The sequence below is a fragment of the Triturus cristatus genome, chromosome 7, assembly GCF_964204655.1.
Source record: "Triturus cristatus chromosome 7, aTriCri1.1, whole genome shotgun sequence".
Classification (NCBI taxonomy): domain Eukaryota; kingdom Metazoa; phylum Chordata; class Amphibia; order Caudata; family Salamandridae; genus Triturus; species Triturus cristatus.
In genome coordinates, this window is record NC_140590.1 from 1,549,072,285 (window position 1) to 1,549,088,252 (window position 15,968).

Below are 15,968 nucleotides of genomic sequence, written 5' to 3' on the forward strand. Positions count from 1 at the left end.
CCAAGAGATAGGGCCATTCGATGGTGTCGAATACCATGGTTGCATCCAAGTATACAATTATAGCTGGTTCTTGGATCGTTGTCGCTCTACCCGAAACTCCATGGACTCGCAGGTTCAGAGCTGTGTTAACTAGACGATTAGCCAGGAGCTTGGCCAGAATTTTGGGTTCTGCGTTTAGGTGCGAGATCGGTCTGTACGAAGCATAGTCAGTTTTGGATTCACCCTCTTCATGAATGGTGACTAGGGTGGCCACCTTTTGACCCATTGGCAGTATCCCCCGCTCCTTGCTCTCATCAAACATGGCTTTTAGATATGGAGCTAGTTTGTCAGGCCTGAGTATTTAGAGCTTGATGGCAATGCCATTGGGACCGAGGGCCTTTCCTGAGTTTAACGATCTAATTGCCTGTGCTATTTCATCCGTCGTCAGGGGAGCGTTATGTTTCGCAATAGCTCGCGAGAGTCCTCTTCAGTATATGGCGCCACGGTTGTGTACACAGCACTAAAATGGCTGGCAAACCGGTTTGCGATATCCTGTGGGTCTGTTATGGGAATGCTACCTGTATCTCCAAGCTCCGGAACCAGTCTGCTCGCCCACTCTCTTTTATCAAGCCAAGCTATTAGTTTCCGCGCCTTGTCTCCCAGGTCATATATTCTGCCCAGTTTTCCCTCCCCAGAATTTTAGCTCTGTCAGTCACTAGTGCCTCATAATTGTCTTGTTTGAGACAAAGCAAGTGGAGTATCTCTGGTGTGATCTCAGTTTCAAATTCACTTTCCACCTGGTAGATCTCTGCCTCAGCTTCCGAGATCTCTTTTTGTCTGTCTTTCTTCATTCCAGATATTAGAGACAGGGCTTGGCCCCGGATCACCGACTTAAAGGCTTCCCATAGAGCCTGAGAAGAGTCCACCGTCCCCTCCTTTTCTCGAAAATAGTTATCTATTGCTTTGACTAGGTCTTTACGTATTATCAGTTCGCGGAGGTACCATGGGCTAATGGGGGCGATTCTCCCCACCCTTGCTTGGTTAAGCACTATTTTGACACACATAGGGGAGTGATCAGAGATGCCCCTGGCTAAGTGCCTGATTTTGTGAATGTGTGCAACTTGTGGGGCTGGGACTAGTATGTAATCAATGTGAGAAAGGCTGTGGTGAGCTCCAGAGTGGAAAGTATGTTGTATTTTGTCTGGGTTGTGTGTTCTCCACCCATCAGCTAACCCCAGGGCCTCAAGAAAGTCTGGCAGCCAGCTAGAAAATGGCCCTATCTCACATGGGGGGTGGCGGTCCAAAGCGCCCGAGACTACTGAGTTGAGGTCGCCCCCAAGCACTAGCAGACCTTCTGGTAGCACGAGTAGGATAGCGCCCAAGTCCTTAAATGTGGTAGCTTGCAGGCCCAGTGATATGTAGACTGACATGAGTGTTATGGTGCGCCTCTCCCATGCACCCGTGATTCCTATATATCTGCCCCAATTGTCCGTCCATGTGGAATTTACGGTGAGGGGGAATGAGTTTTTCAAGATAATACCCTCGCCCCGTGAGCTAGTTATGAACCCCGCATGGGCAACCATTTTGTAACCCCATCTGTGCATCACCTTACAGGAGTTCCCCACCAGGTGCGTTTCCTGAAGCATAACAATATCGGGGGCCTGCCTTTTAATATACTGAAGGACCACGCTTTGTTTGATCTTGTCCCCAAGCCCGTTAACATAACATTCCAGGTCACTATTTTAGCACTTTTGTCCCACTGACTACTCATTGAATCCAGAATAAGTCTTTGTATCCTCTGCAATGATGTCAATATGCATTGTCGATGTTAAAACTACAACAATAAGCAAACACAAACCCCCAACCCAACAACTCCCCTCCCTGATTCTCTGCACGCTGGGTGTAGAACTGCCCATTTAAAACTTGCAGAGTGCCTGTCGTCCTGGTTATTAACTAAAAGTAGATATATATGGGGCGCATTACTCCGTCCCTCTGTCCCCCTCCCCAATTGCTGCAATGCATTTCCCAAGAAGAGTCATGTTCAACAGCTCTAAGTATAAGTGGCTGGGAGAGGACCCCCATCGGGTGGTGGTAGCAATGGGTCCCCGGTACCTGACTCAACACAACTGCGGACCCGTTTTGGTCAGAGGAGGCCCCGTCGTCATCATAGGCCCCTTTATCCCTTTGGCAGGGGGGCTGACTCGTCGCCACTGTTGTTACGATTGTTAGAGTTACGGTCTGTCCGGCTCTCAAGCCAGTCGGAAGCCGCCTCCGGTTGTTCGGAAGAACCAGGCTCGTCCCTCTGCCTCCACACGAAGGCGCTCCGGGAACAGCATTGCATATTTAAACCCTCTCTCTCTAAGCTTCTTTTCCACCATCAAGAAGGTTCTTCTCTGCCTCTGTACCATTTGCGTGAACTCCAGGAAAAAGGTCATTTCGACGTTGTCGTAGCGAAGAGGGGGCGAAGTACTGGCGATTTTAAGGATCACATCTCTGTCCCTGAAATTCAAAACTCTCGCCAACATCGAACGTGGGGGGGGGGGGCCCCGGCTACAGACGCCCTTCCAGGACCCTTTCAATGACGAAGAATTCGCTGAGACATTTGGGCTGTAGATGGTTAAGGATAAGGTCCTCCACAAAGAGGTCCGGTGCCTGCCCTTCTGCCTTCTCCAGCACCCCCAGTATGTGTATGTTGTTCCGCTGAAGCCACTACTCATAATCGTCCAGTTTGTGTTCAGCGAGTTTGCGGAAGTTCTGTAAGTCATGAACATCCCCTTGGAGTTACGTGACATCCCCAACTAGGCTCGTCTTCGTGATTTCTACTTGTTTGACCTTCTCATTGAGTTTGGTGAGGTCTGCTCGGATAAGGTTCACGTCTGTGTGTGCCGATAGCTCAAACTCTCACTTACGAGCTCCTAGCCTCATATTACTTGTGTTTGCACTGTGTCCAATTTGACAGGGCGTAACTACATCTGAATTCACCTAATACTAATCACCTGTGTGCATTCCGTCACCCACACATGCCTAGCTCTCACCAGCGCGTGTTGCTTGCTTTACCCTGTGTGTACCTAGTTCCTGTGATCTGTTTACAGACAGCCACCCTCACCTATCTGCCTCAAATTGGACATGTTTTGTTTCTGGGGTCGCCTAGCCCCTCTCACACAGGCTCATGTTTCCTGAGTGACCGAATCCCACTATAACTGGGGTGAACATACACCTCTGCACACCTAAACTCCCTTTATGTGCAGTTAATTCGCCCTTCTTACCTGCTAACCTATAAGCACTAATCTCTCTGTGGCCCATTTGCACCTAGCCTCTGTCATCTTTGTGTGTTTTATGTGCAGCTTACCCCGTTCTCACCTACATGCATGTAGAACCCTGCTCACCTGCCAGGGCAGCCTTCTATAAGGGCGCTGGAGCGTTGCCCCCTGTATCTCTTGCCCCCGTATTAAATGAAACATTTATCTTGTTAAAATTAATGTTTACTTTTCTGGCTATGCTGCTCTGCTTTTTTTCAGGCACAGGGGCCTTTCTGCGAGGGTGGGGGCGGGGCTTACTGCAGCTGACAAGGGAGACAGGCTTGAATTAAAGTGCACATATCAGATTGAGTGGGGGTCTTTCTCTGTCCAGTCCAACATGTGCACTGGAGGCCTCTCCCTACTTGCACAACGGTAGTGACCGGGGGAGCAGAACCACAGCCCCTGTCTCCTTAGGAGCACCTTGTTTGCAAGCACCAGCCAATCCTGATGCACTTATGCTGTTTACTAACAAAAAAAGCAAGGGAGCTGTGTATGGATTGGCTCAAGAGCATGAGGACATGAGGCAGCGCTGTGGTGGGAGGCTCACAGAATGCAGCTAATCATTGTATGGCTTCATTTTGAAGCCATGCAGTGATTAGCCATTTTTAGGTCGAACATGGGCAGCGCATGCGCTCCTCTGGGAGGCATGCGGTATTCGAATATGGAGTTGAAGATCCGCCCACTGTCAGTCCATATTACTCATTGTCTTGTGTCATTGTCCTTTGTAAATGCTGGCTTCTGATTCGTTAATAGACTTGTTAGTCCCTCCTTAGTGCCGCCTTGTCTTCATTTATAACCGCCCATGAGGCCTGGCCCTTTTACTTCGGTTGCTACACGGTATGTCTTATTTAGTTTGTAACCACTATTCTTTAAAGAGTTTCTCCTACTGCAGGCAGGACAGGCTTTCCTGCAATATTCAGCACGCCATGCACGCTTTCACTTTCCAAGCAGCCCGGAGAAAATGGCGTCTGCTACTTCGAAATGAAATAGGTCTCGTATTTACAAGAGTTTCAGCTATTGGCATTGCAAATGACAATGTCTTTTATTTATGTGTTAATTATCAAAACAGATAAATAAAAGGCATTGTCATTTACAATGCCATTAGCTTCAACTCTTGCAAATGCGAGACGGTATTGCATTGCAAATGCTTGTTTATTCTGCCCTTGCTCTCGTCCCATTGTGCACAGCGCCAGTAACGGCACTGCGCACACGGGAGTGGAAGCAGAGACAAGAGATTGTGCGTACAAGCAGAGAGCGGAGGCTTTCTTTCGGTTCTGCTTCCTTGAATTTGGGGCTTTAGATGTCACAGCTACACATTTTCAAGGTATTTTCCCTGGGCTGAGAATACATTAAAAAACATAAAACCGGCCTGTGCAGACTCTTAACATGCTGGTTTTGTCTTAATGCTCAGAAAACATTATGTAACGATTTTACAATTTCTTTTTCTTTTTTTCAATTTACTTAAATTTTTGTTGATTAGCAACAGGGAAGATGTGAGGCCTTAGTTCTGATTGCCGAATGGTTTCAAATTGCACATTTTGCTGCAGCGGCCCTCATCACCTATTTAAGAAACGACAAAACATGCTAAGTCAAATCTTTACCGTAAATATTGTAGTCATTATGTTTGTCGTTTTGTTTCTTAAACATACATTAGAGAGATGCTTTAGGCGGGACTATATGTACGTTGGGTGTATGTATATTAAGTAATGCTTGCTGTGTTGTTGGTGTAACTTCCACTTTCCCTGGTATTTTACGGGTGCACTTATTTCCTGAAATGAACCATGCTAGCTGCTCCTCGTGCACAATGAAACACTTATACCAGGTAATACTGCTAGCTTTATCGGCATTTCAATGTTCCGTCGCCATTCCTGACCCTGTTTTTCCCGCCCCTGCGTCCCTTGCGGCCCGCCCCCCCGCTCGCCCATTCGTCCACTCCCTCCTCCCAACTGCTCCTCCCTCCCACCCCCCCTTCTTATGGCAGCCGCTGCTCGGTGAGGAGAGCGACCCTTGACCCTGTTCCAGGCAGGTCGCTCCCCACGCCGCAACAGCACCACCTGTTGTGCCCCTGCTCCAGCTCGCTGCTGCTGCCACAACCGCGTGTTCGAGGCCCTCCTCCACCCGCAGGCTATCACCTGCGCCTCATCCCTGGTGGCCAGTGGTAGGCCGTAGGTCTGTTTTTGTATTTGGATTGCTCTGCTTAATCATTTTTACTGTTTTGTTTCATTCCTCCTTTCCCCTTGTATTCTGTGCCCTGTGCCCTTGTTTCTGCCTTCTGTTCCTGACCCCATTTCCCCGCCGCTGCATCCCCTGCAGCCCCGCCCCCCCACTCGTCCATTCGTAGGTTTCTTTCCCCTATTGTATTTCTGTGCCCTGTGCCCTTTTTCTCTGTTCCTTCGCCGTTCTTGACCCCGCTGCGTCCCCTGCAGCCCTGCCCCCCGCTCGCGCATTCGTCCACTCCCTCCTCCCAGCTGTTCCTCCCTCCCACCCCCCTTCTTATGGAGGCCGCCTTGCGCAGCGGGTGCGCCGCTGGCGCGCCATAGGCGTGCCTAAGGCAAGCCCGTCTGCACCCGTACGCACCTGGACTGCGCCCAGCGCCAGAACCCCTGGCCCCCGCGAACAGCCACGACACCCGACACCGCTACGATGCCAGCACCCTCCACGCACTCAACACCGGACAATCACAAACCTGCTTCCTGGCCACCCCGAAGCGCACCCAAGGACCCTTCTCCTGCCAGAACTGCAGCTTCACCAGCATCCGACCCGCCAAGCTACCCACTGTGAAAGAACGCAACCACCTCAGATGCATACTACTGAACACCCGCTCCACACGCAAACACGCCGTCAAACTCTGGGACCTGCTCGACACATCCTCCCCGGACGTAGCCTTCCTGACAGAGACCTGAATGAACGACTCCTCGGCACCCGACATCGCCATAGCCATCCCGGACAGCTACAAGATCACCCGCAGAGACCGCACCAACGGAGTAGGAGGTGGAATCGCCATCATCCGCAAGACCACCCTCCTGGTCTCGACCAACTCCGACAACACCCTCAGCACCGCCGAACACTTGCACTTCCAGATCCACACTGATCCCAACACCACACTCAGAGGAACTCTGATCTAAAGACCCCCGGGACCCCGGCCTCAGTTCAGCGACTCCCTCGCCGACTTCTTCAGTATGCACGCCCTGGCCTCCATGGACTACATCCTCCTCGGAGACATGAACTTCCACCTCGAGAACAACAACGACACTAACTCCACCATTTTGACCACCAACCTCTCCAACCTCGGACTCAGACAGCTCGTCACTGCGCCCACCCACTCCGCCGGACACACGCTTGACCCCATCTTCTCCGCAAGCCCCCACATCTCCTTCAGCCACGCCACCGAACTCGACTGGACCAACCATCGCTGCATCCACTTCACCTTCCAGAAACCCACCACGCACCACTGCACCCAACAGGCCCCCCGCCGCAGCTGGAGCAAAATCACCAGACCAGCTAAACACCGCCCTCGCCCGATGCCCACCTGCTGACCCCACCGACCCCGACACCGCCGCCAGCAACCTCAGGCGTTGGATCAACGACTGCGCCAACACTCTTGCCCCGCTCAAGAAACCCTCCAATAGACACACCACCAAGAATGCCAGCTGGTTCTCTGCAGAACTCCAGGCCTCCAAACAAACCTGCCAGAAACTAGAGAAGAAATGGCACAGCGAACAGACACCGGAGAACCTAGAAGCCTACAAGACCGCCATGCGCCAACACCATCACCTCATCAGAACCGCCAAAAGGACCGCCTTCAAAGACCGCCTGGACAACAACGCACACAACAGCAAAGAGCTCCTCAACATCGTGAAGGAACTCTCCAACCCCAGCTCCAACACCAACGACATCCCACCATCGCAAGATTTGTGCAACTCCCTTGCCACCTTCTTCTACCAAAAGATCGCCGACATCCCCAACAGCTTCGACAACCTGACCACCCCAACAACCAACGACACCTCAGACCCCACGGCCACCACCCACAGCGATCCCCTGCTCACCTGCACCCACATCAACAACGACACCATCAAGATCATGAACACTATCCACTCCAGCTCCCCGTCAGACCCATGCCCACACCACATCTTCAACAAAGCCAGGGCCACCATCGCACCCCATCTCCGCAAGGCCATCAACATCTCCGTCGAGACCGTGACCTTCCAGGAGAGCTGGAAGCACGCCGAGATCAACGCCCTGCTCAAGAAACCCAAGGCGGACACGAGAGACCTCAAGAACTTCCGGCCCATCTCTCTGCTCCCTTTCCCGGCAAAGGTCATCGAGAAAGCCGTCAACAAACAGCTGACCCACTACCTCGAGGAGAACAACATCCTAGACCCGTCCCAGTCTGGATTCCGCAGCAACCACAGCACCGAAACCGCCCTCATTGCCGCCACCGACGACATCAGGGCCCTGCTGGACAAAGACGAAACCGCGGCCCTCATCCTCCTGGACCTATCAGCCGCCTTCCACACTGTCTGCCACAGCGCCCAACGCAAACGCCTTCACAACGCAGGGATCCGAGACAAGGCTCTGGAATGGACCACCTTCTTCCTCTCCGGCAGAACCCAGAGCGTCCGCATCCCCCCATTCCGGTCCGAGGCCTCCAAGATCATCTGCGGCGTACCCCAAGGATCATCCCTCAGCCCGACACTGTTCAACATCTACATGGCCCCGCTCGCCCATGTCGCCAGACTGCACGACCTCAACATCGTCTCCTACGCCAACGACACACAGCTGATCCTCTCCCTCACCAAGGACCCCCTCACCGCCAAAACCAACCTCCATTAAGGAATGAAAGCCGTCGCCGAATGGATGAAGAACCGCCATCTGAAGCTGAACTTGGACAAGACGGAGGTCCTCATCCTTGGCTCCACCCCCTCAGTCTGGGACGATTCCTGGTTGCCGACCGCCCTGGGAGCAGCACCAACACCCACCGACCACTCACTCAACCTGGGGTTTGTCCTCGACTCAACACTCACCATGCCCAAGCAAGTCAACGCCGTCTCATCCTCCTGCTTCAACACCCTCTGCATGCTCCAGAAGATCTACAGGTGGATCCCAACCGACACAAGAAGAACGGTCACCCAGGCCCTCGTCAGCAGCAGGCTGGACTACAGAAACGCCCTCTATGCGGGAGCCCCGGCCAAATTGCTGAAACGACTGCAACGCATACAGAACGCCTCTGCCCGTCTGATCCTCGACCTCCCTCGACACAGCCACATCACACCCCACCTGAGAGACCTGCACTGGCTGCCCGTCAACAACCTTCAAACTCCTAAGCCACGCACACAAGGTACTCCACAACACCGGACCAGCATACCTCATCAGACGACTCACCATCTACACCCCGAACCGCCAGCTCTGCTCCGCCAACCGCGCCCTCGCTACCGTCCGCCACATCCGAAGAACAACCACCGGTGGCATATTGTTCTCCTACCTTGCCGCCAAGACCTGGAACACCCTCCCCATCCTCCTATGGCAGACCCAAGACCTACTTACCTTCAGGAGACTACTAAAGACCTGGCTCTTCGAGCAGTAGCATCACCCCCCCCCCCCCCCAGCGCCTTGAGATCCTCACGGGTAAGTAGTGCGCTTTACAAATTTCATGATTGATTGATTGATGATGAGCAGATATCATGATTCATTTCAGGAAATAAATGTGCCCGTTAATAGATTAACGTCCAAGGCTGCCAAATACAAATGTAAAATACTTGTGAAAGTAAAGCTACACTACACCAACATTCCTTGGTAAAGTTGTGCCTCCTCTGTCACCTATTTAAGAAAGAAAATGGCAATATAGTCAGCAGCGGACAGTGTGTGGATAGAGTGGAACGGCAGAGGGGGTGGGGGGTTGAGGGGGACGGACAGACTGATGACAGAAACATATAAAAAACACTTACCTGCCACATTGCACCCCTCTCTTCTGCAGGCACAGGCTCCCATAGTGCACTGCGGCCTATCCTGATGCTGCTTTTATGCTGCTGAAAGCAGTGTCAGGATTGGCCTGAGCGCCGATGGTTTGCGTTCCCAGTTAAACTAGGACTGGGAGCCTGTGCCTGCTCTCTCCTACCCGGCAACACAGGCTGGCCAGACCGTCATGCGCAGTGAAAAACACTCCTCCACCAGCCTGTCATCCCCCTGGCCCCACCCCAAACCACGGCTCCAGAGCAGAAACAAAACGATAATAAATTGTTTATTATCGTTTTATTTTAATTTTTTGGGGCTGCTGACAGGTGGGGCGACGCTCCTCTGCCAGAGCGGCGGAGCTGCCGCTGAGAACAGAAGAGGTGCAATTTTACTAAGGAATGTCTAGTTGTAGCATGAATGTTGCAAGCCCCTCCTCCCCCTTCCCCCCACAAAAGCAACAGTTTCAGGCTGGGGCCTCCTGCTGGGTTTTGTAGTGAGCTGGGCAGTAGGAACTCAGGCACAGCTCACTCCAACTGAATGGGGTGGAGGGGGTGGGGAGGGTTCATCAGAAACGAGTGCGTGGCATCCATCCTTTGCGTCTACCCTCCCTCCCAAACCTGTAGATCCAAGCGGTGAGGTAGTCACCTATTAGGGCTGCTGCACCCTTTTCCAAGGTCAAATGGATGCTGGGATTGCTCAAACAAGCCTAATAAATGTTATGGTTTCTCTACAATCTTGGATAGACTGGGGCTTTACTTTATAACTCCTGTGGTTTGTTTCTATTAAACTGTCATTTGCTTCACAGATTGCTCAGTTAGCACCTCCTTGTAACTCGCTCTTCCTGCCAGGAAAGCTGTGGTACTTCACTCCTCAACATTGGGAATAGTCAGTTCTCCACACAGCGGGGAGGCTGGAAGGTGACTTTGAAAGCCCAAGGCAGGTGTGTCTCACTTCTGAGCTCCCGCAGGATAACTGCAGGCACAGTGGGGCTTAAAGAGAAAGGAGGGAGGTGGAGGAAAATAGATCAGGGAGGGAGGAGAGAGATTAAACCGAGAGAAAGAGAGGTGGAAAGAGCGAGGGCCATAAGGGAGCAATTTTGCCAGGTCTGCTTTTGGTTCCTTGGTCTGGCCTTTCTGCAGTTGTGAGCTCTGTTCCATGTTATTAACCTATTCAACTCCATTCAAGTACATATATTCTCAGCTAACTCAAACATCTAATAAATGTACTTAGAGGCAGCAGAATACCAGAAAAGTTAAGGAAGTGGCAGTGAAATTGCATGTCTCCCCCCACTGTAAACAAAAACACATATCTAATTTTATATGTAATTATATTCACTAATATGTGTTAACCATCTACAGCACTCAACATATTTCCCCCACTGTTGTTTATTTTCTGAACATGAGGCACTTTCAGACCAGATGGCAACCTGGGGTCCTCTTTGTCGCCTCAATAAAAAGCATTGGCAATGCAAGCCAAGGAGAGAGAGTGGTTACAGTACAAGAGTGGGAACAGACTATGTTGGCCACCTTGCAAATGTCAACTAAATAAGCAAATTAGCAGCACACACAACAAACAGTATTACCATGGCATTGTAAAAAAAGATTTTGCAATGGGTATTGGATTTATTCTGATGGTGCCATTTCTCAAAATGTGCTTTTTCAACGCATCATTTGCCACTCTATTTTTTTTATTTTTGTAAGGGGGAAACCCTCCCAGACCCGCCCCTGGAATCCTTCTTATGTCATTTGGGTTCGTTCCCTTTGCTTTACTTGCGACCTGGCACTCGCCCCCAACATTTGCACCTCACCACTTTGAAAAGCCACCAGCTGCCACTGCTCATCTCTATGCTTTTAATGCCCTTCAGTTTGTGGGCACAAACCCTCTTCTAACCTATTTGCACCCATTCCTCCCTCACCTGTTGATACTAATTGCACTCAGCCTATAAGTCCAGCCTCATTTCCTGTTTGTTTCTACATTCCTATCCTCTGAAGTCTCTGACAGCTCTCAGAACTCAACACACAAATGCAGACACATCTTTCTAACATGATGAGTGTCAGGCGTTTGTTCTTAACACACACAACCAAGCACTCATTTCTTACACAAATACACATGGCACGCCTAATCAGAAATATATTTCGAACACAGGGACAGCCAGGCACTACAAAGAGCACATAGTCAGATGTGCATACCTTAAAAATACAACTAGACACACAGGTCTAGACACACAATTTGAAGATTCACAGCAAGGCCCAGTTTCCACACAAATACACATTTGCTACACACTCATAAATCTGTTTCTAACACATGCTCAGTCAAACCCACCTTACTAATACAGGCAGAAAAAAATTCGACATTTTTCTAACACAGACACCTACACACTACTACACACGCAATACGAGGCATATTACTATTATAGTGAGTGACACACTGTCTTTCACGCACACACATGAACGAACGCATGCTCACACAGTTCTTTTCTATCACCCTGTGTTTCCCCATTCCATGTGATAACATTTTAATCATTCAAGATTTTTCTTTTCCTTCTGACAATTTCAGTCATGGATTTCTAATAGGAGAAACTGGATTATATACCAGAGTGCCAAGAATGTAATCTGTCCTGGATCTACATCACAAATATATAGATTGGGGAGAGGAGTTGGCCTAATGGCTAGGGCGGTTGATCGCAGATCTGGGGAACCGGGTTCGAGTCTCGGCAAGGATGCCCAACATTCTGTGATTCTGGTCAAATCAATTAATCTCCCCGTGCCTATCAAAAATGAATGTGTCCTCAAGTAACGCAACTGGTGCTTGTGTAAAGCGCTCTGATACCCGGTTCCCTTGGTTCAGGTTCGCGCTATATAAAATTCCATAAAATAATAAAAAATAGACACTGCCAGAAACGCAGCCATTGAAAGACCACACATGTCACACACATAGGCACGCATACTCTAAACACAGCGAAACATGTCCTACATTCACTGCCAGGCACATATTTTACACATGCACACACACATTACTTACACACAAAAAACACTTAGGAAAACATGCACTCCAATCACACACAGTAAGAGGTATATTTATTTGGGGTCAACGTGCTGCTAAAGCTGCAGGACAGACAGCAAATATCTGGTTTCCGTCATGAATCGCATGGACTGATCTTGGTTTCACAGCAGATGTCCTATGCAGCTATGGTGACCCTTAAATGATGTCCATGATAATAAATATTTGACTGCAATGTTTGTGTCAAACAATACGCTGACAACGAAATTGTGGCAGTACGCCTCTGTCAGCAACTATTTTCTTCTCCAGCTTTATCTCACAAGCAGCACCACCCTGTTACTCATACCACTAATTACCAGTGGCGTAACAAAACCTCTGGGGTCCCTTATGCAATGTAAGGTGAGGGGGCTCCCATTTTCCATTCCCTAATTGCCTTGCTGTGTCTGAGTGTTTTATTTGTTTGCAGCTGGGCAGCCCAAGGGGGCCCCCTTTGAAGTGAAATGTGTGGAGGACCCGCGCACCGCAGGGGCTGCATGGGCCTCCATTACGCCTCTTCCATCTACAGGTATTGCTTTGCAACAAGATGGAAACAATGTACCCTTTACGTTTTATGTAGCCCCGCCCATCTCCACTGGTTTATCTGTTGTTGCTCAGAGGAACAGCACCCAAATGTGAGCAGATATATGGTCTGCTAACTTATTGTGTCTAAGGGCTAGAGAGTGCAGGCCATTATTCAGCAGAGGACTGATTCACAAAGATTTTTCTGTGTCCAGCCCCTTTTACTACATCACTTCAGACCACCTGTTCTCAAAAGATCCTGTTACTCCACCTTTTATCTGAAGTCTAAACTTTCCAGGCTCTCCACATTCCAACCTCCTCAGTAAATTGTAGTAAATTGTACATTTTTTATTTGATCCAGACCTCAACTGAGATCAACAAATACAGAATTAAAATTATTATTAATACTCATAAAAATGCTTAGATAAAAAACGTTTGCTTTTTAGACTCACTATAAGATGGTACAATAGCAATATTCGACCACCTACCCATACAACATTCGAAAAGAATAAGTAAGATAAAATCTTCAGGTTGTGCTTATAACTTAAAACAGCTTCAGAAAGCTTTTTAAAAACGTAAACAAGTTATGGCAAATAAATTCATTAACAGGAGAGTTACACAATGTAATTAAATCTTGGGCCGAGAATGCATCATCCTTTAATTGAATTGGGGTTATATAACGTCGTCGAGCAGCTACTATACTCACATTGGGACATATTAGTAACACGTGAAGCAAATCTTGTTGGCCACCTTTACATAATTCACATACACCTTTGGGGTTATTAGTACCTTCCCAACTCATTTTCATTAGCTGTCTGCATCTACCTACCTGTGTATATATTGTTCATGGACACCTCTCAGCAGCCAATCAGATTCAGTCAAAAGATCCTTTTCATAATGAGGGGCACATGCGCAGTCCTGCACTGGCTTCCAACATGAACGATCAATACCTGGGGTCCATTCACATCGGAATGTCAATGTTAGAACTAAACCAGAATGAGGGCAAGCGGCACTATCTCCATTATCTGTGAAATGATGCACCCAAGAGTTTACTACTATACTACATTTATCCAAATCTCAAGCATCTATTCACTCTTCCAGCCCAGAAGTATTTTTATATCTTACATGAAACGTCCCATTATTTTGTGGTCTAAACACTCCCCCTATCTAGGGCACAACATGTCCTTTCCCTTCAAATCCCTATGAAGCAATCATCCTCATCAAACAGTGGCTGTAGCCCTAGTCAATGAAAAGCACATATTAGGCACCAAACAAAGAGAAAATGACAACACACTGTCATGACGCCATGACGGCCTGATTGGCATTAAGCATTTTCACCAAAAATACACTTGCCAAGACAGCGGGAGCAGGTTCTTCAAATATCCCCTCCAACACAACAACACACTCTAAGGCTCTCTTTATGAGCGCATATTCCAAAAGGGAGCTCAAGAGGGAAAATAAACCAGTGCGCCCTCCACTCAATATTGTCCACATACAAAGACCTGGTTATATATCACACATATAAATCAAAGTTGACAGGGAGAGTCACCCCATTTCTTTCAGGGTGAGACAGGGTTTGATGTCTAGTCATATATCCTGCCATATGTGTCTTTTTTATAAAACCCAATTAAAAACAGGCCGATATCCCACAGAACTTGACAAGCATTCAGATCTAAAAAGTGAGGTGAGTCAAGGAAGTGCCTCACGTAAGCAACACCAGGGGAGCAGCTTGTAAGTTTTCACCAGTTAGCTCACTTTGTCATCATTGGCACAGACAGAAACGGAACCCAACTCCCAATTATGTGTAGCTAAGGGAACGCAGTGTGTCAAATAAAGTGATATTTATACAAATCCAAACGCTTCGATCCCTAAAGACCCCCGTTGTGAAAAGGAGGCCAATTGTGCTGATCCCACAAGATTAAAATTGAGTTACGGAAACACAAAACAACTGTCTTTAATTTTCATTGTGTATGTACTCATTTAAAACAACAGTGTCATGTTTAGACCATTCTACCCGGAATGGCCAAGATGTTTCATTGCCAGTGACTTTGTGGCAATTTCATCAGGGCACGGGGACCCAGTGCCACCTCAAGGATGCACCAGACCAAGTAGTTGCCAGGTGGGGTCCTACCAGCAAGCCACCATTAAAAGCCACAAACGGCCGAGAACCTCGAACGCCGCTCGGCTCGGCATTAGCATCTTTATGAGTGGTCTGGGTAATGGGCTATTTCCTCACCCACGGAGTTACTGATATTGGGGTATTTGTAACTCCAGGGTGAGGAAACTCATTCTGATTACAAGTAGGACCCTGAAGGTTCACTGATAGATGAGGAACTACTGTGTGAATCTGTAATTCTGGGTCTGATTCCCATAGTAATTCCGTATGTTTCCTCAGAATTTCATCCAGAGTTTTCAGCTGCACGAAGAGGCCAAAAACCTTTGGTGAAAATAAAAATCTCACACTACCAATACCACCTTAAAAATTAAGTGGCCACACATATTGTGGGCATCAGATCGGGTGGGCAATCTGACAGTGGACCGGCAATGACAGGGCGTCCATCACCCAACTGACTTGGTGACCAGACCACCAAGAGACAACTGTGGCCCTAACACACCATATTCATCCTCAGGGTCACAGCTGAGGAACCAGTTCCGTAGCATTTGCTAAGGACTTCCTTATTTTAAGGCACAAGACAAAGAAAGAAAGGTTCACCTTACAGTACAGTGTGGATGTTAGAAGGACCTCAAATTTATGAACTTTCACATTACTGAGAATTAAAAAAAAAATATTATGACACATCAAAACTATTTATATGTAGCTAATGCATTCAATCAAACAGTCCTTGTTAAAGGTTCACTTTGCCATACCTGGGGGCGTCCTAGAGCCAACCTTGGCCGTCAGCCCACGGGCCTGGATTATCTCCACATCTAGTTGCCCATTTCTCTCAAATAAACCGATCTCAACATCACCTGACACAAGAAATAAAAGAATGGTAAAGATTAGAATTGGATCTGAGATGTACAAGTTACCAGGTTAAAAAGCCAATCTAGACTAAGAAATCCAACATGCATAAACAATTGTAGGTTATTTTACAGCAATGACATGCTTCACACAACCCTTTCAGCACGAGTGATTGACTCTCCGATACATTCACTGATACTATACAAAGATCTATTGAG

The 15,968-nt window shown here is 48.6% G+C and overlaps 1 protein-coding gene across 1 annotated transcript in view; it reads right to left on the bottom strand.

Moving 5' to 3' along the window:
• RIMS4 (regulating synaptic membrane exocytosis 4) overlaps nucleotides 1-15,968 on the bottom strand; it is a 478,826-nt gene that overhangs the window by 67,722 nt on the left and 395,136 nt on the right. Inside the window, exon 5 of the mRNA XM_085619343.1 lies at nucleotides 15,657-15,758. Within this exon, the coding sequence (XP_085475469.1) occupies nucleotides 15,657-15,758 (102 nt within the window). The remainder of the gene's footprint in view (nucleotides 1-15,656; nucleotides 15,759-15,968) is intronic.